Source organism: Hyperolius riggenbachi, chromosome 2, assembly GCF_040937935.1.
Source record: "Hyperolius riggenbachi isolate aHypRig1 chromosome 2, aHypRig1.pri, whole genome shotgun sequence".
Lineage (NCBI taxonomy): Eukaryota > Metazoa > Chordata > Amphibia > Anura > Hyperoliidae > Hyperolius > Hyperolius riggenbachi.
In genome coordinates this window covers 463,456,089-463,479,607 of record NC_090647.1, presented here as the reverse complement: position 1 = coordinate 463,479,607, position 23,519 = coordinate 463,456,089, and the positions used below count along the sequence as shown (strand labels likewise).

General features: G+C 45.4%; 1 protein-coding gene across 2 annotated transcripts in view; it reads left to right on the top strand.

Annotated features, from left to right (window-relative positions):
• Positions 1–23,519, top strand: part of NSRP1 (nuclear speckle splicing regulatory protein 1) — a 58,705-nt gene that overhangs the window by 10,472 nt on the left and 24,714 nt on the right. Inside the window, exons 1-2 of one of the 2 annotated variants that reach the window (XM_068270158.1) lie at positions 18,216–18,284; positions 21,077–21,122. In XM_068270158.1, the coding sequence (XP_068126259.1) occupies positions 21,103–21,122 (20 nt within the window). In that variant the 5' untranslated portion in view covers positions 18,216–18,284; positions 21,077–21,102. Of the gene's footprint in view, positions 1–18,215; positions 18,285–21,076; positions 21,123–23,519 lie in introns of those variants that run through there. The other variant, XM_068270159.1, reaches the window with a different exon arrangement.

Genomic DNA, 23,519 nt, shown 5'->3' with positions numbered 1-23,519 from the left:
GAATACTGCATAGATGGTGTCATCCTTTTTTCAGCTGTCGCACTCCCCTTAAAGACTATGGGTTTGATCCATTACTGAGTGCGAGACAATACTACCAATGTGAAGCACTGGTATGCTGGCTGAGCGAAACTTAGATAGGCCACTTTGGCACCAATTGAGGAGGCTGCATATGCGTACAGTAATCCGCATTAGCTACTGCGTGTAGGTGCATGCGTATGGGCCATTCACACCGAAACAGTGGTTGGGAACACTCACGTATATTCTGCGTCACGCTCAACGTCATAGCGCCATGGGCTAAAAGAACAAAATGCCTACTAGTCATGCGAGCCCGCGCGTGAGACGAATGCCGGACAGCATTGCGAGGAGAACACCTAGGAGGAGGTCGGTGAGTATAGCAGGAACATTTGGTATCATATGCAATAAAACAATGGGAGGCTGAACTAGGGCTGCTAGTTCCTGCAAAACTGATGTTTTAAATTGTCCTGTTTTTGCTATTTTCAGTGCAAAAGGGATGTTTCGCCGTGCAGGCAAGATGATCGGAAAATACCCACGAGGGGCGCACATGTACACGTGCACATGCAGCTGCTTTCCACCGCCAATGAGCTGTGGGGAAGTGGTTAAATCATATGGGTCATATGTGGCTGGTATGTGTCCTAAGGTCCCCAAGTCTCTTTTCCTTGATATTCCTACTTCTCTATCATCTTCTCTGTGATCACCTTCTATACACCCTATTCTGACTCTCCTGTCTAAGTTCTCCCTTCTGCAGCTGCAGTACAAATCTGTCCCTTGTGTATCTTATGCCTGATACACACCATAAAATTTCCTGTCAAATAGGTCAAATAGATTATTTCCAACAGGTCTGATCTGATTTCCAGTGGCGTAGCTATGGAGCTATGGGCCCCGGTGCGAGTTTTACATGGCCCCCCCCAAGCACTCTATATGTAACACTTGATACGGCGCAACAAAACCTGTCAAGGTCATCCACAGTATTAGAGGTGCAAGCAGGAGATGGGGAACAGTTTGTTAATGATTACTAGTATTCAAAGCATCTATAGAAGTTATTATAACCACCACAGGACCAATAAATAGTTAATACTTTGGTTGAGGAAGAGCCCCATGGGGCCCCTCTGGCCCAAGGGCCCCCGATGTGGTCGCTACCTCTGAAACCCCTATTGCTACGCCACTGTCTATGGCACTATTACTTGGCAGCTAAACTGGGACAGATATTGGATTGGGGCCTAGAATCTACTCCTCCTCTATGGTATCATTTTGAAGCATCGTCTATTTTTCATTTTTATTTGCCCTCTTTAATCACAGTGGTAACTGGTCGTGACATAACATCCCTTGAGCTGGGACAAGGTCTTCCAGCACCCAAGGCTGAGACACAGCAGTGCGCCCCTCCATCCCTCCCACCCCAGCCATCACACACTGATTGCTATTAGAGTAAGAGGTGCATATTAAGGAAAACCGGTGCACAGGCCTTACTGCAAAGATCACCCTAATGCTTAGGGGAAGGCAGGTTGACACAAACAGTAGACAATGTGGAAAAGAACAACCGCCACTCAAACCGATCATTTACTGCAAATTACAAAACTTTATTGTGGAGAGAGAAAAAATCGTAGAAACCACCCTATTAAAACAAAGAACCCCCATTATATGGGGGTTCTTTGTTTTAATAGGGTGGTTTCTACGATTTTTTTCTCTCTCCACAATAAAGTTTTGTAATTTGCAGTAAATGATCGGTTTGAGTGGCGGTTGTTCTTTTCCACATTGTCTAGAGTAAGAGGTGCCCCAGGGCCCTCAACACCTTAATCTCTAATTATCTGGCTTGCAGTCACTGTCATGTATCACCTTTTCTTATTTTTCTCTGCTTCAAGCACAATAGGGGAATGATAGCTGAGTGAGTTGTGTGCCCCCTCCTACACTGCGCCCTGAGGCTGGAGCCTCTCTCGCCTCTGCCTCGGCCAGGCCCTGCCTTACTCACAAAAACAGGATAGTATCATCCCTAGCTAAACTCTGGGTGTCTATAGCCCCTCAATTTGATTTGATATCCCCTCCTTCCTCTAGGTTATCCTTTTTGGGGAACCCTCGATTCACCCCTGCTTTTAATAGCCCTCAGGTATCTTCCTGGTGAAGAGAACGGGGGTTAACCTCAGCTAATACATTTTGGTTGGGAGGAAAAGTTATTTATTTTTCAGTCTTCAGATTTGGTAGAGATGCAAACCCCCCCCCCCCTCCCCCCCCCCCCGAAACATTGCGGTATTGTCAAATTACAAAAAAAAAAAATTGTTCCCAATTCCCTTCCCCTCCCAATATTAAACTAAAACCTTTAAATCTCTTTATTTTGGGTCTTCAAGAAGTAAGGATCTTATTTCACTACTCTATGCATTACTCTGTGAGAGAACGCGGAAAAGCCGCCGCGTGTGCTGCTGAGGAGGCGGCGAATTCCGCGTTCAATGCGGCGGTTTGCACGCGGAAGTGTGCATCTGGTAACAGGGCAGAACGCGGAAAAGCCGCCGCATGCAACAACAGTAAGGCGGCTGGTTCCGCGTCCAGCGCGGCGGTTTGCACGCGGCAGCATGTGTCTGGTGTGGCTGAGTCTGTTAGTGCACACAGGCTTAGGAATACACTCGCGCGCGCTGAGAGGCAGAACTCTTATACTGGGCAGGGAGAGATCAGCTGATCACGCCAATCAGCTGACTCCAGAGCAGGATACTATTGGTTGATCAATTAGGGGTGGTGCTGGAGAGCACTACTCAATATATAGTTACTGCTGGCCAGTCTCAAGTTGTCTGACGTTGCGAACACTACGTGGAAGCACTCAGACCTTAGTCAGATCCAACAGTGTGTTTGAACCAGGTGGACCTGGGAATGTACACTGAGCCAGATTACTTGTACTGTTATTCTGTTTATTCTTCAGACTAGTTCCAGGGAGTAGAGACCACGGACCTCACACCCAGACTAGGGAACTTGTGTTATCCATCTGTTATACTTCAGACTAGTTCCAGGGTGTAGAGACCACGGACCTCACACCCAGACTAGGGAACTTGTGTTATCCATCTGTTATACTTCAGACTAGTTCCAGGGTGTAAAGACCACGGACCTCACACCCAGACTAGGGAACTTGTGTTATCCATCTTTTATTCATCAGACTAGTTCCAGGGTGTAGAGACCAAGGACCTCACACCCAGACTAGGCATTGTTGATATCTGTTATGACTTACTGCTTTCCTGACTATCCCTTTGATCTCTGATTCGGTACCTCGCATATCTGATATTCCGTTGTCAGACCCTGCTTGCCTTGGATACCGAATCAGCCTTCTGTCTTTGTACTTTATCTGTCCGTGTGTTGCCGACCAGGCGTGCCCGACCTCGAGAGCTATCTCTCCTCTTAAGAGATAGTCTCCAGATCAGATAGTGACATCCACCTTCAGGTGTCACTCACTCTCTGGTCCTTCCTATATCCAGCCTGACTCCACCCCTTGGAGAGTCTCAGGCTGCTGGACGGTTCCTGTGCCCTCAAGAGCAGTATTCCTTTACTGCCTATGATCACCTGCTCAGCAGGTGCATTACTCAAAGTACTACTGTTACACCAAACACTCACATATCTATAGGTGTCCAGAGGTTAGCGATATATCTGTATTATCGGTGATTCTGCAGATCATCAATAATCAGGTATATATCTGCATTCTTGGTGATACTGCAGATCACCAATAATCAGATTCTCTCTGCGTGCTGACACCAATCGTTACATACTATTTGGGAGAGCTTGGGAACGTGAATTGAGAATTCATACTTCTTTATCAGACTGGTCAGTTTCATGGGCCTCAATTTCTAAGGTAGTCAAATCTAATATTGTTAAAGACACAGCTGTTAAAGTGAACCTCCGGACTAAAAATCTACTCAGCAGAACTGAAAAGGCTTGGTGTGTCCTTTAACAGTTTCACAGCATCAGAACTGTGAGAAAATGCGGAAAAGCCGCCGCGGGTGCTCAGAGCAAGGCGGCTGATTCCGCGTCCAACGCGGCAGGTTGCGCGCATGGGCCTGCATCTGCTAGCATGACTGAACGCGGAGAAACCGCCGCATGTCCTGAGAACAAGGCGGCGGATTCCGCGTCCGACGCGGCGGTTTGCACGCATAGGCCTACATCTGTCGGTATGGCTGAACGCTGAGAAACCGCCGCATGCTCTGATAGCGGTGCGGCTGGTTTCCGCGTCCAGCACAGCGGATGGGTTACAACACATGTCTGGTGTGGCTGGGACTGATAGTCCACACAGGTGCAGAAGGACGCGCGCGCTGAGAGGCAGAGCTTTTATGACAGCCAGAAGGGAGTCAGCTGACCAAGCCGGTCAGCTGACAATTGTATCAGTTCTCATTGGTCCAGCACTTAGGGGAGGCGCTGGAGAGCGCTATAGTATATATACTGGGTGCTGGTAATTTCTCTGGTGTCTGTCGTTGCGATCACTACGTGGAAGCACTCAGTCCTTTTGTCAGAATCTGTGTTATTCTCTAGACCAGTTCCAGGGTGTTGATGATCACGGACCTCACACCCCAGATTAGGAATACTGTATTTCATCTGTGTTTTGCTCTAGACCAGTTCCAGGGTGTTGATGATCACGGACCTCACACCTCAGACTAGGAATACTGTATATTATCTGTTATCCTTCAGACTAGTTCCAGGGTGTTGATGACTACGGAACTCACACCCAAGACTAGGAATTCGCGTTACCATCTTGTCTTATTCAGACTAGTTCCGGGGAGTTGATGATCAAGGAGCTCACACCTAAGTCTAGGCATTGTTTGATTATTTGTTATGACCTTCTGCTTTCCTGACCACTCTTCTGATCTCTGATTTGGTACTTTACTATATCTGATTCTCCGTTGCCAAACCTTGCTTGCCTTAGGATTCCGAATCAGTCTCTTGTCTCTGTATCTGACCTGTCTGTCTGTTGCCGACCTGGCTTACCCGACCTCGAGAACTATCTCCTCTGTTTAGAGATAGTTCACAGATCTGTCAGTGACACTCCTCCATTGGTGTCACTCACACTCTGGTCCTTCCCACTCTCAGCCTGACTCCTCCTCTTGGGGAACCTCAGGCCATTGAAGGGAGCCTGTTCTTTGGGCAGTATCTCTTACTGCCTTGCACCCTCTATACGGGTGCTCTCCTCAAAGTATTACTGTTGCACAAAACACTCATATTACTCAGGTGTCCAGAGGTTAGAGATATATCTGATTATCGGTGATACTGCAGATCATCAATAATCAGGTATATATCTGTATTCTCGGTGATACTGCAGATCACCGATAATCAGATCCTCTCTGTGTTACACCGATCGTTACAGAACGACAGACCAAATGCAAATGGACGCACTCACCGGGCGTTAATTAACGATTTGTCCGGGTCTATACAAACCCTCCAGACGGCTGTGGATGAAGTGCGATCTCCTCCTAGCACAGACATACGTATGCCTGTACCTGAAAAATTTTCCGGTCACAGATCTGACTTCCGAAATTTTAGGAGTAGAGTGTTATCATACTTTGAGTTGAGACCTAATTCTTCAGGAACTATGGCCCAAAGGGTTACATTTATTAAAACTTTGTTATCAGGTGATTCTCAGACCTTGGCGTACAGTCTGCCCGATGGAGACTTGGCCCTAACCTCTATAGAAGAATTTTTTAAAGCCATGGCTATAATTTACGATGATCCAGACATTGCCTCGACTTCTGAACGGAAGCTCAAACTGTTACGTCAAGGCAAGAGTCCGGTTGAAGAGTATGCTGCTGAATTTAGGAGGTGGTCAGTATCGGCCAGGTGGGATACCTTTGCCCCTTTAGATTGTTTCTTATCAGGGTTGTCAGATGAGGTCTCTGATCTTATGTTAAGTCAGCCTGAACCTAAGTCCATCGATGAGGCCATTTCATCTGCCATCAGAATAGATTGCCGGCTGCGCTATCAGAGACAGACCCGGGGTAGAAACTATGTGAGAATGGTATGCCACGCTGCGCCCCCTGTGACTCCACCTCCTCCCGTTTCGCCGCCACCTGAACCAATGCAGATTGGTCGGTCAAAATTGTCTCAAGTGGAGCGGAAACGCAGGATAGCAGAGCAGCTTTGTCTTTATTGTGCAGAGGGGGGTCATAGAGTATAGAATTGCCCTAAGAAATCGGGAAACGCTACTGCCTAGGAGTAGTTGGGGGTAATACCCTAGGCGTGCAATTTTTACCCCTAGATGAGAAACGGCTGCTTCTTCCTTGTACTATTTTATGGGAAGATAAATTTGAAGTCACTGAGGCCTTCATTGACTCAGGCTCAGCGGCTAATTTTATGGATTACGAATTTGCAAAAAAATTGGGTATTCCGCTCACCCCGGTAAAACCACCTATTCAGGTTACGGCAGTGGATGATTCCCCTCTGCAAGGTAACAGCCCTCTGTCGCAGACTCCAGAGGTGGGAGTCACTATAGGGGTGCTGCATAGGGAGAATTTGCATTTTTTTGTGTTACACATGACTACCTCCACGATCATTCTTGGCATGCCCTGGTTACAACGTCACTCCCCTCTGATTGATTGGGCCTCTGGTCAGCTAACAAGCTGGTCGTCCCATTGCTTTCATCATTGTTTAGGGAAGGTAACCTTGGGCCAGACCAAGATTCACATGGAGGGAGTACCAGATCAGTATACTGAATTTTCAGACGTGTTTTGTCCTAAATCAGCCGATAAACTTCCTCCACATCGCCCTTTCGATTGTCCCATTGACCTCCGGTCTGGTTGTATACCCCCTAGAGGTCACCTCTACAATTTGTCTGGGCCGGAAAAGTTGGCCATGCAGGAATACATCCGCGAGAACTTAGCTAAGGGGTTCATTCGCCCTTCCCGGTCACCGGCTGGAGCAGGTTTCTTTTTTGTCAAGAAAAAAGACGGAGGCCTTCGGCTATGCATTGATTATCGGGGTCTGAATAAAATCACAGTAAAAAATCGCTATCCATTACCTTTGATAGACGATTTATTTACTCAGGTCATCAACGCTAAGATTTTCTCAAAATTGGATTTGCGGGGTGCATACAACCTGGTGCGGATCAGAGAGGGCGATGAGTGGAAGACGGCCTTTAACACACCCGATGGGCATTATGAGTACCTGGTGATGCCCTTCGGGTTGTGTAACGCTCCGGCCGTCTTTCAGGAACTCATTAATGAGGTGTTCAGGGAGGTTTTGGGTAAATTTGTCCTCGTATATCTAGATGATATACTAATCTTCTCAGCTAACCTCTCAGAGCACAGGGCTCATGTCAGATTTGTGCTGCACAAGCTAAGACAGAACATGCTTTATGCTAAGTTGGAGAAATGCATTTTTGAGGTAACATCTGTCGCCTTTCTGGGGTACATAGTTTCTACCTCGGGCCTTTCTATGGACCCTGCCAAAGTCTCGGCTGTCCTGGAGTGGCCTCAGCCAGTAGGACTGAAGGCTCTCCAGAGATTCTTGGGGTTCGCAAATTACTATAGAAGGTTCATAAAGGGGTACTCCACAGTCATTACACCCCTCACCAGTCTCACAAAGAAAGGGGAAGATACCAACCACTGGGGCCCCGAAGCTCTGGCTGCTTTCTCCACTCTGAAAGAATTGTTTTGTTCTGCACCCATTTTGAGACACGTCGACACCTCCTATCCCTTTATCGTAGAGGTGGATGCCTCAGAGGTTGGGGTAGGGGCTGTGTTGTCTCAGCGTTCTGGGTTGCAGGGAAGATTACACCCGTGTGCCTATTTTTCTCGTGGTTTTCACCAGCAGAGAAAAACTACGATATAGGCAACAGGGAGCTCCTAGCCATTAAATTGGCCTTTGAAGAATGGCATCATTGGCTAGAGGGAGCAGAACATACGATTACAGTTTACACTGATCACAGTAATTTGGAATACATTGAGGGGGCTAAGAGATTCCCCGTCAGGCTCGGTGGTCACTGTTTTTCTCGAGATTCAGATTTGTAATTACGTATACCCGGGGTAGTAAAAACATTAAAGCAGATGCTTTATCCAGATGCTTTGAGCCAGAGACAGCACAGCCCTCAGACCCAGAGACTATTATCCCACAGAGAGTGGTATTGGCAGCCACAGAGACTTGGAAGAACTGGATGGAGACTTTTTACCTTTTCCACTAGCGCGTTTGCGCTAGCTGAATCGCAAAACCGCAAACCGCTAGCGATTTTACAATCGCTACGGTTTGCTTTTTAACATAGGAATCGCGGTAGGTCATTTCCACTACCGCGATTCGTTTTTTACTTGATCGCGATCGCGCCGCGGAGCGACTTTTGCCGCGATTTTGCTATGCAGTGCATAGCATAGCAAAATCGCGGCCGCAAACGTTGGGAAAACAGCGGAATTGCGATTCAGCAATCGCTAGCGTTCAGCGCGAACCCTAGCGACTGCTAGTGGAAAAGGGCCCTAAGTCCCTTCCAGCAGGATGTCCCTGAGGGAAAGCCTGAAGGGGTCATGTTTGTACCATTGCCGTTTCGTCTCCAGATATTGCAGATGTTCCACTCTCACAAGAATGCTGGACATCCTGGGGCCTCCAGAACACAGGACCTTGTTGCTAGGTGTGCTTGGTGGCCTTCATTGGCAACTGACTGCAAGGAGTATGTGAGAGAATGTGCAGTGTGTGCAAAAAGCAAACCCTCCCGTCTGGCACCTGTGGGAACATTGCAGCCTTTGCCCACCCCGAGTGAACCATGGACCCACTTGTCCATGGATTTTGTGGGTGAGCCTGCCTGTCATTTCTGTTCTGCGTCCTTGCGTCCTGTGTGCATGGGGAAAGAAAACTGTCTTAGGAAAAAGAGTAAGAATGATTTTAACTATTTGCATTGCCTTATTAGCATCCTTTTTGTCTATGTAACAGCCTAAAATAGAAAATTTCTTTCACATATAATGCCTAACAGTTACTCTTTAAGCAGTATGTATATGCTCTCCCTATTTTTTATTTTTCTATGAATATTGTACTGTTCATTGTTTGTTTGTTGGTATAACCACTTTCTCTTTATGCTTTAATAAAGCTTTCTTTAATATAAAAAAAGAGGATGTCTTTTCCTGGGACATCTATTAACTGGCTTCTGGCGTCAGGTGAGAGGCATGCAGAGGCACAATGGGGCTTTGTTTAGCTCAGTGTTGGAGCTGTTGGCATACTGTAATGCAGCATGCTTCCTCCTCATCCCTGCTATATAATTCCTTCCTAAAATAAAATACTATTGCCCCCTAACACCCCACCACCCTAATATAACCCCAAACTTAATTAAGTTTAAAAAAGTCCTAGCAATGCAAAGAGTAACTGATATCATTAGGAGGATGTTTTCATTTATACCATCCTGGCGTTCACTTTTAGGCAGGGTATGCGCTTGTTCCTTTAGATTCCGCAGGTGTTTTCCAGGTTTCTGGAGCTCTGCGACCGCGTTTTCCACATGTAATTTTTTCGTGTCCGTTCATGATTTTTGGGATTATGGTAAAATGCATTGCATTGGAAACTTGCGCAATGTGCTGAAAAAAGCAGACAATTGTAATTTTTTAACATGGAAAAAAGTGAACAAATGCAAAAAATAGGCGATTCCTGAGCTGGTCAATGAACCAAATAAGTGTGCTCCATGCCTAAGTGTCTCTCAAGGACTTGCTGGTATTTCTGCACTTGCATTTCCCTGTCTGTACCACCTCCATAACTATTAAAAGGATTCCCAGTCCATGAGATTAGATCAGGGGAGGACTGGGACCTTTTGGCCTGGGGGGAAAACACAAACTAGAGGCACGTTTTCACGGCAGCCCCAGCCCAAATGACATCACACACGTGCCCCACGTGCTATATGTCATTACTCACGTGGGAAATACAGCAAGGACACTCAAGGGACAGTGTGACAGGTAAACTATAAATGCACTGGCACCGGGGGGGCACATAATACATTTTGAGTTACAACAGTCGGGGTTTCTACCTCTTACACAAGTCCTGCAAGCAGCCCTTCTGGAGTCTAGGGACTGTCTGCAAGCAGCCCTTCTGGAGTTTAGGGACAGTCTGCAAGCAGCCCTTCTGGAGTCTAGGGACTGTCTGCAAGCAGCCCTTCTGGAGTCTAGGGACTGTCGAATACTTGTTAACCTAGATAATATCTTATGTAGCTGTGCACATGCAGTTAACAATGGTGAGAGACCAGACAGATATTTTCCCACGGACCCTGCAGGCAAGCCTCTGCTCTGTATCATGCTGTGTATATTTACTAGCTTGCCCGCCCTGCAATTGCACTGTAATTGGGCGTTTATTTTCCTCATTCAGCCTAGTGTTTCACATTGCCTTATACAAAAACCTAAATTCACCGGGCACAGTGCCAGCCCTAAATCATTAAATGAGAGGCAGCCTGGGGGGAAATCTCCCCCCTTCCCCCCTGGCCAGTCCTCCCCTGGATTAGATCCAGCAGTGCATTGTATCATTGTCATAGCACCAGCCCACCAACAGTCACTGTAACGCTCCTGCAGAGTCATTTCCGGGACCTTGAGATTACCTTCAGGCAGCCATCAAAGCCGGGATGCTGTGCCCATCCTCCAACACTGACTAAGACAAGTGAGGACCTTGGAGTCCCCTTGAGACCTGGAGAAATGCATTAACTGATTTGATGCCAGACTGCTGCATATAGAGTAATGATGCAAGCACTCAATCAGTGATGTAGTCACAAAGTACACATTTCATTCTGGGGCTTCCTGCGTTGAATGTATACCTGCATGATCCCTCATGCAAATCTCTGGTTTACAAGAACAGCCACAATGTGAAAAAGCTGCAAGCAGGGGGAGATGAACAGTATGCTGATGATGATTACAACTATTTAAAGCACATGTTGTGAAGATCAATCATTTGCTCTGAAGCACCAATGAATACCAAATGTAGTAGCTGAAGCAGGGCCCAGGTGGGACCCCCAGTCCTTGGTATAGGCAGGGCCTTGTCTAGCCCTTTTGTCACTCCAGGCAAGACGTCCTGTTGCACCCCCCCCCACCCCACCCCCCTTCCTGCACTCCCCTAGCCTAGTGTGTAAATGCAGAGCATAGCGCAGCACACGCTGTGCTCTCACCTCTCTACTGGAGTCCAGTGCTGTGCTTCTGCCTGTCCACCCCACATCATCAAGTAAAATTCAGTGATCATCTTAATCAGCTAATTACAATTATGCAAAATTTTGTGTAAATTTTCGCAATTACACCTATACGTAATTACAAGTTGTTAAATCAATTGATTTTGTATAATCATTCATAATTACGCATGAATTTATGCATGAATTTACACATAATTTTCTCATAATTTCATGCTGACTCTGGCGGTGAATAGCTAAGCCTCTGTACATGCTATTGCTACCATATTTGCTACGTATATTAAAGGACCTCTTTCGCAAATGAGGAAAAAAATAAAAAAGTGGTTTATGCATAAACTCTCTTCTAAAATAGTGTAAAAATTATTTTTTTTTAAATGAATGGTTTCATCAATACAACATGTAATGTAAACAGTGAAGGATGGACTGTGAGGCTGATCCATTTGTTAGGGGTGTTTTTTTTCTTACTTTCATTTCACAAATAAAACTGCTGCCTACCTAGTTTTCATTGGTGTAATCCATTGCTGGCAGGAATCGGCATTACAGCTGTTATAATAATGGCTCCATATGTGTTTATATTGTTGCCTGGCAACCAGACTCCCTGTCTGTGCAGAGAGTCAGTCTGTGCAGAGAGTCATCTGTTAACAGCTGCTGGGAGAATCAGCCAGAATCAGCCCCATCTACACCATACGATTCTTTGTCTGATTTGATTCAATTTGATTCGATTTATTGATTCGATTCAACCCAACCTGTCCAATTCATGATTCGATTCAAATTTAATCGAATCATGAATCGGATAGGTCAGATTGAATCAAATCGAATCAATGAATCAAATCGAACTGAATCGAATCAGACAAAGAATCGTATGGTGTAGATGGGGCTGATTCTGGCTGATTCTCCCTGCAGCTGATAACAGATGACTCTCTGCACAGACCGACTCTCTGCACAGACTGACTCTCTGCACAGACCGGGAGTCTGGTTGCCAGGCAACAATGTAAACACATAGAGAGGCGTTATTATAACAGCTGTAACAATTCCTGCCAGCAATGGATTACACCAATGAAAACTAGGTACGCAGTAGTTATATTTGTGAAATGAAAGTAAAAAAAAAAAAACACCCCTAACAAATGGATTAGCATCACAGTCCGTCATCCGTCACTGTTTACATTACATGTTGTATTGATGAAACCATTCATTTAAAAAAAAAAACTTTTTACACTATTTTAGAAGGATGTTTAATAATTTATGCATAAACCACTTTTTATTTTTTTTCTCATTGGCGAAAGACGTCCTTCAAGGAGAATAGTGGGTACAAGTAAAAAAATTAAATAAAAACCTTGTAGTTTTTGAGAAAATCGATTTTAAAAATGCAAAGAAAAGTGGGTTTTAAACTCAGAAAAGCGACAGTTTAAAAAAACATTTTTCTTTGTATTTTTTAAAATCAATTTTCTCAAAAACTTCAAGGTCTTTTTGAACTATTTTTTTTTACTTATACCTACTGTTCTTCTTAACATATGCAGTAGTCTTGTATCAATACAGTGGTTTGCAAAAGTATTCGGCCCCCTTGAAGTTTTCCACATTTTGTCATATTACTGCCACAAACATGAATCAATTTTATTGGAATTCCACGTGAAATACCAATACAAAGTGGTGTACACGTGAGAAGTGGAATGAAAATCATACATGATTTTCTTTTAACAATGGCTTTCTTCTTGCCACTTTTCCATAAAGGCCAACTTTGTACAGTGCATGACTAATAGTTGTCCTATGGACAGATTCCCCCACCTGAGCTGCAGATCTCTGTAGCTCATCCTGAGTCCCCATGGGCCTCTTGACTGCATTTCTGATCCGCGCTATCCTTGTTCGGCCTGTGAGTTTAGGTGGACGGCCTTGTCTTGGTAGGTTTACAATTGTGCCATACTCCTTCCATTTCTGAATGATCGCTTGAACAGTGCTCCGTGGGATGTTCAAGGCTCTGGAAATCTTTTTGTAGCCTGAACCTGCTTTAAATTTCTCAATAACGTTATCCCTGACCTGTCTGGTGTGTTCTTTGGACTTCATGGTGTTGTTGCTCCCCTAATATTCTCTTAGTTACAACCTCTGAGGCCGTCACAGAGCAGCTGTATTTGTACTGACTTTAAATTACACACAAGTGCACTCTATTTAGTCATTAGCACTCATCAGGCAATGTCTATGGGCAACTGACTGCACTCAGACCAAAGGGTGCTGAATAATTACGCACAACTCACTTTGCAGTTATTTATTTGTAAAAAAATTTTGGAATCGTGTATGATTTTAGTTCCACTTCTCCAGTGTACACCACTTTGTGTTGGTCTTTCACGTGGAATTCCAATAAAATTGATTCATGTTTGTGGCAGTAATATGACAAAATGTGGAAAACTTCAAGGGGGCCAAATACTTTTGCAAACCACTGCAACTGTGAGTGCTTTGCTATTCACCGCCAAAGTCGGCACGAATTACACGTAAATTACGCATAAATTCACGCATAATTACGAATGCTTACAGTAACTTATTAAATTAATTACGCTTTCCCCCAAAATTTCGCATTACGATTACTGTCAGGAACCGGCCCGCGGCACGCCTGCGTATACGGTTCCCGACTGCGGGTTTGACCAGATCAAGCGGGGAACAGCCTTATTCAAGCTACAAACTGCTGCCTGCTGCAGAGCACCCGTCGCGCCTCCTCGCCTCTCTCCTCCATCCCTGCATGCAATAGTTGGCAGTTGTCATGTGTGGACAGCTCTGCATCCATGCCATGCACATTACAACTGCCTTTTAGTTATACAGAAGTAGATGCAATCCCAACACTTCTACAGGGGCAATCTGAACTATTACCCAGGGCCCCAGAGCTGGCTGTTGCCCCCCTCAGTTTCCCCACAAGTTAATAGTGGTTCCCTAGCTCCACTGCAGAATACCCGTAGTATCGGAGCGAATTTGGGTTACCTCATGGGACAGTACTATCTGGGGGAACAAAGGGGCCACCTAATGCTGCTATCTTGGAAAAGGGATTGGAGTCACCTAATGCTGCACTCCAGGAAGGGGTGGTATTGGTCAGTTGAGCACCATGTTAATTTTTGTCCAGAGCTCCATTTCATTTTTTGTGCATATACCGGTCCAGGAAATCTTATATGGGATATTACCGGCAGCTCAAGGGAACAGAGTGCAGCTGGAATGTGCCAGCACCTTAGTAAAATGTATTATTATTATTATAAATACAAGACTTGAGTACATTTAGATAAAAACTGTTAATCTTGATAAGAAATAAGATTAATCAGATTTCTTAAAAGATTATAAGTTTTAATGGTAGAACATTACAAAATATTTGATTTGCATTTTTTATCTACAATATCTGGAATTAGAAAGGAGTAGCAAAAAAAGAAAGAAAAAAAAAGTGGCCAAAATGGGAACTCACCTCAATAAAGGAAAGCCTCTGGATAATCCTGAGGCTTCCTCTGTCCTCCACGGGATCCTTCCAACACTGAGTCCTCACTAAAATCATTGACAAAGCCTTGTCAACAGCTCGTGCCTGTGCAGTGTGCATTGTCTGTTTCCACAGAAGCCCGAGCAGGTCTGTGCTACTGCACAGGCTCAGTGTGGCAGTGCTTGCTCACGTACAGGAGCATCGCTGTGACATTCCAGGGGTCCCGGCATCCATGAGGGGTCTGGTGAAGGACATGTGAAGCCTCTGGAGGATCCAGAGGCCTCCCTCTGCCAAGGTAAGTTTCTTTTACAATCTGCTTGTTCAGGGTCTATGGCTGAATGTATTAGAGGAACGGAATCAGCAGGACAGCCAGGGAATTTGCTTTCTTTAAAACGAAATATGTCATTCTTCATATCCCTCTCACTTCAGGTGTCCTTCAGGCCTCTTCTCCACAGAAGACAGAATTGCGCACTTTTCAGGCAGTTTAGCCTCCTTGCTGCTGACCGCAGGCGCCATTTGGCTGCAATTACATGGAGCCGAATGGCAGCAATTGGTAACATCGTTTTTTTTCATGTTTCACATTCTTCAGCATTACACGGTGGCCAAAAACCATCTCATGCCACGTCTGAGGATGTGCTCAGATGTACTTCATGGGGGCCCTGTCCACTGCTAGTGCCAGGCACTAGCAAGCGTCCAGTCAGTGAATGGGAGCACCCGACAGGCGGTGAATTCACCGCCTTCAGCTGCTTTTGGAAAAAAGGTCTTAAAGTAAACTTCAGACAGGGGGATAAAAGGATTTATACTTAACTGGGGCTTCTGCCAGCCCCTTGTATTCCATCATCTCCCTTGGAATCTGTCCCGTCCTGTACGTTCTGCCACTATCAGCCTCTGTAGTCACAGACTACTGCACATATGCAAACCCCAGCTGAGCGCCTCTTTGATTGTGCTCCCACTGCCAGAAGCATCCTGTGCTGCCTGTAAAGTTATATAAGGCTTGTAATTGGGCAGACACAGAATGCTCCCAGCCGTGGAAGCACGAACAAGGAGGCAAGTGAGCAAAAAAGAAAGAATTCCGCTGCACCAGGGCTGGGTAAAAAACGTTTCTTCAACTTTATTGATACATCAGTGAGCACAGAAAAGGCTAGCCTTTTCTGTGCTCACTGATGTATCAATAAAGTTGAAGAAACGTTTTTTACCCAGCCCTGGTGCAGCGGAATTCTTTCTTTTTTGCTCAAGTTCCTGGCGATCCTAGATTCCTGCTCCCATGGTTTGAATGGCGATGGTTGAAGCGGTCCCTTTCCTTGCTACAAGGAGGCAAGTGGGCAGGGCCGCGCATGAGCAGTAGTCTCGACTGAGCCATATTTACCAGTCTGACAACAGCAGAACAGAGGGGAGTAGACATATAACAAGGGAACTAATGGACTATGGGAGCTGGAAGAACAGTACATCAAAAAATGGTGCCTGGAAATTTGGGCACCCAGGAAACCTGATAGTAGAATATTGGTAAATGTACCAATATTCTACTATTAAATTGTAAAGACGATCTTAAAATATGGGTACTAAATGCCAGTATTTTACTATAGCTAAATCTAAGCCTATTCTCACATTGAACCCTCCCACTACCGATGCCTGCCCCATGTTTAACCTTAACCCTTCTACACCCATGGCTAACCTTAACCCTTCCTCCACCACAGCTAACCTTAACCCTTCCTCCCCATAGGCCAACGCAGGGGGGATTACAGCTGCCCAGAATCCCCCCTCAGACCGGTGCAGTATCTGGGGACAGGCACAAGTTGAGACACCAGAATATGTGCAGGCATCCTGCTGCTCACTGCACTGCTCCCTCTCTTTCCCTGGTACAGCTAACTTTAAATGTAGCAGCAGTGTGTGTACAGAGCATGGAGCAGCAGCGTGTGTACAGAGCATGGAGCAGCAGCGTGTGCACAGAGCATGGAGCAGCAGCGTGTGTACAGAGCATGGAGCAGCAGCGCGTGTACAGAGCATGGAGCAGCAGCGTGTGTACAGAACATGATGCAGCAGCATGTGTGCAGAGCATGGAGCAGCAGCATGTGTGGAGAGCATGGAGCAGTTCTAGGGATCTTAACAGAGTCAGGTATGAGCACAGCCCTGTGCCCCTGCTGTGTGAATGCTTCACTTTCCCCTTCATTACCAATGTCAGCTGTCCTCATTATTATCTGTATCCAAACTACTCCTGACTGATCCCATTGTTGGTCGGTAGGACGAGAAGTTGCATTATGTGTACCCAGCATGATGTCCTACCATATTATTATACTATATTGTGCATGGCTGAGGGAGAACTTTCAGGAATCCCCCCCTTGAAAATCCTGGGTTTGCCCCTGCTCCCCCACGGCTAACCTTAACCCTTCCTCCACCACAGCTAACCTTAACCCTTCATCCCCCACGGCTAACCTTAACCCTTCCTCCCCCACGGCTAACCTTAATCCTTCCACCCCCACGGCTAACCTTAACCCTTCCTCCCCCACGGCTAACCTTAACCCTTCCTCCCCCACGGCTAACCTTTACCCTTCTTCCCCAACGGCTAACCTTTACCCTTCTTCCCCCACGACTAACCTTAACCCTTCCTCCCCCACGGCTAACCTTAACCCTTCCTCCCCCACGGCTAACCTTTACCCTTCTTCCCCAACGGCTAACCTTTACCCTTCTTCCCCCACGACTAACCTTAACCCTTCCTCCCCCACGGCTAACCTTAACCCTTCTTCCCCTACGGCTAACCTTAATCCTTCTACCCCCACGGCTAACCTTAATCCTTCTACCCCCATGGCTAACCTTAACCCTTCCTCTCCCACGGCTAACCTTTACCCTTCTTCCCCCACGGCTAACCTTTACCCTTTTTCCCCCACGACTAACCTTAAAGTGGACCCAAATTAAAAATACAAGATTTCAGAAAAAAAAAATATTTTCTAAATTATAATAATAAATAGCAGCCTTTTTTCGGTTGCATGATGACAAATATAAAATATTTTACATTTATTGTAGGAACCCCTCCCTTCCTTTCAAATTGCCGGACAAAATCCGGCAAACTGTGGTGTCCAGCAATGGAGGATTTGCTAATGGCTGCCCCCAGTATAACCCTAGTTATGAAAAGAGAAGGGTGAAAAGCATGCACTGAAATGCTCATAGGTTTGAAGGAGTGTTTATTTATCTTTGTATGTGTCAGAGTGGTGCAACTAAATATTTTCAATTAAAAAAAAAGTTTGGTTTGGGTCCGCTTTAACCATCCACGCCATTGCTGAAAAAAAAACCTGCATAAAAACGTCAATTTTTGGGCATCGCCAAAGGGGCATAGTGGATTTATCTATAAGGGGGGAAATGTAGGTGCAGGCAGCACCGTTGGTGCTCACATTTCCCCTCCTTACTGATAAATCCAATGGGCCCCTATGGCACCCAAACTTCAACTGCTAGCAGACGCCCAAATGTCATGCCTCCCTAGAAGAAATCCCAGGAAAGTATCAATCCTCTTCTTCTTCCCTTCGTGATAGGTACACTTTAGTCACACATCTATAGGAAGAAATATACTAGGCATTTCTAAATTCTGGGATTGAAAGTTGCAGTTCCAATACCTGCCACAAGATGGAGATTCTTGTTACGCTGATTGAAAGGTACAGACAAGAAAGGGTGTAATGCAGAGACAGGAAGTGGCGGAACGGTTTCAGACGTGAAGGGGGCGGAAGTAGAAAGGAGACATTGCTGGAACTGGCAGCAGTGGAGGTATTATATCATATCTATATATTTTTTCTATATTTACGCTTACTAATATTATTATAAATATGTTTGTTGCATGTATATAGCTCAGTGATAGTGTGTTCAGAGCGGGACAGGAGGCGTTACTCATCACCGTGCAAAGGAATACCTCCTAGTGATCTAGAACCACCTGGAACACTCATCAGTGTGCAGTAGAGAAGCTTACACTGTAATGGCCCCACCACTTCCACACACACTCTATGAATGTTACTTTGATTTGTACATGATGTGTTATGTTATTTTCTACAGTACTGTCCAGGATTTGGGGAGACATTTGCAAGTGCACACACAGGGGCAGCTGACAGAACTTGGTCACAAACATTTAGGTGCCACAGCCTGTCCCCATCTGCCCGTATTCTGTTTCCCTCAGTCTGTAATTTCAGTTCTGACTGCCACATGATTTCTCCTGAACATAAAGCCATGCTGTTTCCTCACTTGTAGCAGAGCAGTGTTTCTCAACATTTTGTAAAGGAAAACCGAAGCGAGAGGGATATGGAGGTAGCCATATTTATTTACTTTAAAAGGTACTTTTCCGTTAGCCGGCCGCAACTGCTAGGTGGCACTAATTACTATTCCCCCTCTAGGCCGCCATGGATAGTAGGGAAAGATAGCGATCGCTGAAGTGGCGTTAATTACTATTCCCCCTCCAGGCCGCCATGGATAGTAGGGAAAGATGTAACTCTGCTGCATGCGATCGCTGGAGTTACATCTTTCCCTACTATCTGGAGGGGGAATAGTAATTAACGGCACCTAGCGGTTGCGCCCGGCTAACTGAAAAGTACCCTTTTAAACAATACCAGTTGCCTGGCTATCCTGCTTATCCGGGGCCCCCCTGCTGTCTCTCAGACTCAGTAGAATCCGAGGGCATAATAAGGAGGGTATGGGGGCTGCCATATTTATTTCCTTTTGAACAATGCAGATTGCCTGGCTGTCCTGCTGATTCTCTGCCTCCAATACTTTTAGCCATAGACCCTGAAAAAGCATACAGCTCCTACTGTGAGCTGTAGCAAGACATTTTCTGCTTAAATTACACACACACACGCACACACTTGGTGTACTCCAACTGGCGATTAACTGTCACCTGAAGTGATCGTGAAACATAATTCCATACAAAGAATATTTCAGGTGTGTACAGTATTCGCAAGCCAAGGAGTCTGGTGGAAGAGAAGGGACCTAAAACCGATTTGGCCGCTCGATTAGTAATTCCAGTGCCGTCAAAAGACAATGCACAAATTACTACAGAAACACTGTAATTTGGCGGCCAGCAATAGCTGGAAGCTGAATTACATGTTTCCCCCACTATCCATTGCGGCCTGAAGGGGGAATAGTAATTAACGCCGCCGGGACTGTGTGCAGGAGCAGGATAGGCTTTATCCTGAGCCCAAATCTCCCGGCGGCCGATTCATAGATATGCTCTAAAGCAGAGACTTTGTGTCTTCATGCACTATGCTCTTACAGTGTGTGAATGTGGATACTTTTAGTAGCTGTTGCAGGATAATTTGTGCAACGTTATGTGGCATTCTTTACGCTGAAGCAGTAGCTGTCACCAGTAACACAATGGATAACTGATGCGCAACGCATGAGGTGTAATTTTTGAATGTTTCTCTGGTCTCTGCTGAACTCTGGTCCCCTACCTTTTGTGTCCCCACCTCTCCCTCTAGATTTTAAGCCTTCGGGCAGGGTCCTCCTCAATGTCTCCTACCTGATCATGCACCTCCATTACCGTACACCCATCCTATGGATCTGAGTGAACTTGACTTGCCTAATCTTCATCCTCCCATCCAGTGACTGACTAAACATTACCTTGTACTCATACTGCGCTGCTTGATCTGGTTTGCATGTATTCATGTATTATCTTATTGCTGTATGTCACCCCTAAATATTGTCTGTAACATTAACTAATGTACAGCACTGCATAATATGTTGGCGCTTTATAAATACAATAAATAAATATGGGTCAGTCTACATTTATGCATTACTAGCTGATAGCCTGGCATTGCCCGGGTATGTATTTGATGTTGGCTCTGCCCACTTTTTATAACCCTAACACACAATGACTCAATTACTCAGTGACCTAGTTTGTGAGCTTTGCGGTCTTTGGCATCAATTATTTGCATTAAAATGAAACAAATCTTATTGGCTGTTTGTGGCTCCACCCATTTTCTTGAATTTGAAACCCAGTCACCCAATGTACCAGGTTTGAGGCTTGTGCCATTAACAGTGCAAGAATGGCAGAAATTAAATATTCCCCTTGAAAACCAACAGGTGAATTTTGATTGGCTTTTGTAGGCTTCACCCACTTTTCTGAATATAAATCTGAGTCACCTAGTGACCAACTGTGCAAAGTATGAGATCCCTTCCGTAAACAGTGTAAGAATGGCTGCAATTTACATTTTCCCAGTGAAATTTGTATTTGTCTCCGCCCACTTTTTGGCTTTCAAATCCGTTCAGCCATTGTTGCGTGATTGAGTAACAAACATCCAAACTTTCGCATTTGTAATATTAGTGAGATTACAGAAAGCTTTTTTCCCCCACAATGCACTGCTGCATTTTTGTGCCTGTTGTGGGGCCAATACATACAAAAGCGGATGAAAAGGCACAGCAATTGAGACAGGGCAGAATAACTAACTGATTAGCTAAACCATATCACTCGTTAGAGTAAACAGAGCCTTAGTAATAAACGCATCTGCACAATGCTTGTCTAAGCACTGCCTATTGGTATGTATAACCATGAATGTAAACGTTGGTTTTTGTTACAGCGCTGCATGTGTGAAAAACGAGTAGAATGGCGGTTCCTGGGAAACAGTAAGTACAATTCACATTATAATGATATGTTGGGGACTAATAAGGGGAATACTGGTAAATAAGATACCTTAAAGAGGAACTGTAGTGAAAATGACCTAATGCTTATTGTTTACAATATTCATACAATATTCATTATAGATGATTTAGTCAGTGTTTGCCCATTGTAAAATCTTTCCTCTCCTCCGAAATGTATCACTGGTGGCGACCTCTTTAGTCCTGCCAGTTGATCTGTATGGAATGTTCCTTACTGAGAGTTCTATGCACAGAGGAAGATGCTGCTTGATCGGGAATCGGAAAAGGATGTTGTTTTCCACAATGCAACGGGGTTCACAGACCGCAAACTGTCAGGGCCATGCTCATGACTTCACACTGTGGGAGGGTTTTTACCACAATATCAACCATACAGAGAAAAGGTAAATATTTCTCGTGGGAAAGTGGGTATCAGCTACTGATTGGGATGATGTTCATTACTGGTTTAAAGTTTTTTTTTTTTTTAAATTCCTCTCTCTTCTGATAAAAGAGAAGATATCTTTTTGTTCGCACTTACATATTGCATATTTATACAGCACTTCTATCTTCTGCAGTGCTTTACAGAGTACGTAATCATGTAAGTAACTGTCCTTCCGAGGGGCTCATAGTCTAATCCCTACCAAAGTCATGGTACACACTGTAGCCTATGGCAATTTGGGGGAGGGACTATTATATTTGTCAGTTGGCTTTTGCGATGTGAGAGGAAACCGTAGTGCTTGTAAGAAATCCATGCTAAAGGGTAGAACCCACAAACGCCACATAGATAGTGCCCAGACCAGGAATGGAACTCTGGACTCTAGTGCTACAAGGTGAGAGTACTAGCAGCCATTGCACCACTGTGTTGCTCATGCTCTCTACAGAATTACCTTGCAGTGCCTTCCGCTGTCACCCTCAACCCAATCATACAGTGAACAGGGCAATGTATCCGAAGATGTTATATTAACCTCCCTGGCGGTTTGTTAAAATCCGCCAGGGGGCAGCAAATACCTTTTTTTTTTTTTTTTTTTTTTTTTTTTTTTTCATGTAGCGAGACAATGTCTCGCTACATGATAGCCGCTGCTGAGCAGCATCCCCCCAGCCCCTCCGATCGCCTTCGGCGAACGGAGATCAAAAGATCCCGTTCAAAGAACGGGATCTCTTGGAGGGCTTCCCCCGTCGCCATGGCGACGGGGCGGGATGACGTCACCGACGTCGTGACGTCAAAGGGGAATCCAATCCACCCCACAGCGCTGCCTGGCACTGATTGGCCAGGCAGCGCACAGGGTCTGGGGGGGGGGGCCGCTGCGGCGACGGGTATAGCGGCGGATTGGCGGGTAGCGGTGGCGATCGGAAAAAAAATTATGCAAATCGGCCCAGCGGGGCCTGAGCGGTGCCTCCCGGCGGGGAGGTTAATAATATATACAGTGGAGGAAATAATTATTTGACCCCTCACTGATTTTGTAAGTTTGTCCAATGACAAAGAAATGAAAAGTCTCAGAACAGTATCATTTCAATGGTAGGTTTATTTTAACAGTGGCAGATAGCACATCAAAAGGAAAATCGAAAAAATAACCTTAAATAAAAGATAGCAACTGATTTGCATTTCATTGAGTGAAATAAGTTTTTGAACCCTCTAACAATAAAAGACTTAATACTTAGTGGAAAAACCCTTGTTTGCAAGCACAGAGGTCAAACGTTTCTTGTAATTGATGACCAAGTTTGCACACATTTTAGGAGGAATGTTGGTCCACTCCTCTTTGCAGATCATCTCTAAATCCCTAAGGTTTCGAGGCTGTCTCTGTGCAACTCTGAGCTTGAGCTCCCTCCATAGGTTTTCTATTGGATTAAGGTCCGGAGACTGACTAGGCCACTCCATGACCTTAATGTGCTTCTTCTTGAGCCACTCCTTTGTTGCCTTTGCTGTATGTTTTGGGTCATTGTCGTGCTGGAACACCCATCCACGACCCATTTTCAGTTTCCTGGCAGAGGGAAGGAGGTTGTCGTTCAGGATTTCACGATACATGGCTCCGTCCATTTTCCCGTTAATGCGATTAAGTTGTCCTGTGCCCTTAGCAGAAAAACACCCCCAAAGCAAAATGTTTCCACCCCCATTCTTGACGGTGGGGACAGTGTTTTGGGGGTCATAGGCAGCATTTTTCTTCCTCCAAACACAGCGAGTTGAGTTAATGCCAAAGAGCTCTATTTTGGTCTCATCAGACCACAGCACCTTCTCCCAGTCACTCACAGAATCATTCAGGTGTTCATTGGCAAACTTCAAACGGGCCTGCACATGTGCCTTCTTGAGCAGGGGGACCTTGCAAGCCCTGCAGGATTTTAATCCATTGCGGTGTAATGTGTTTCCAATGGTTTTCTTGGTGACTGTGGTCC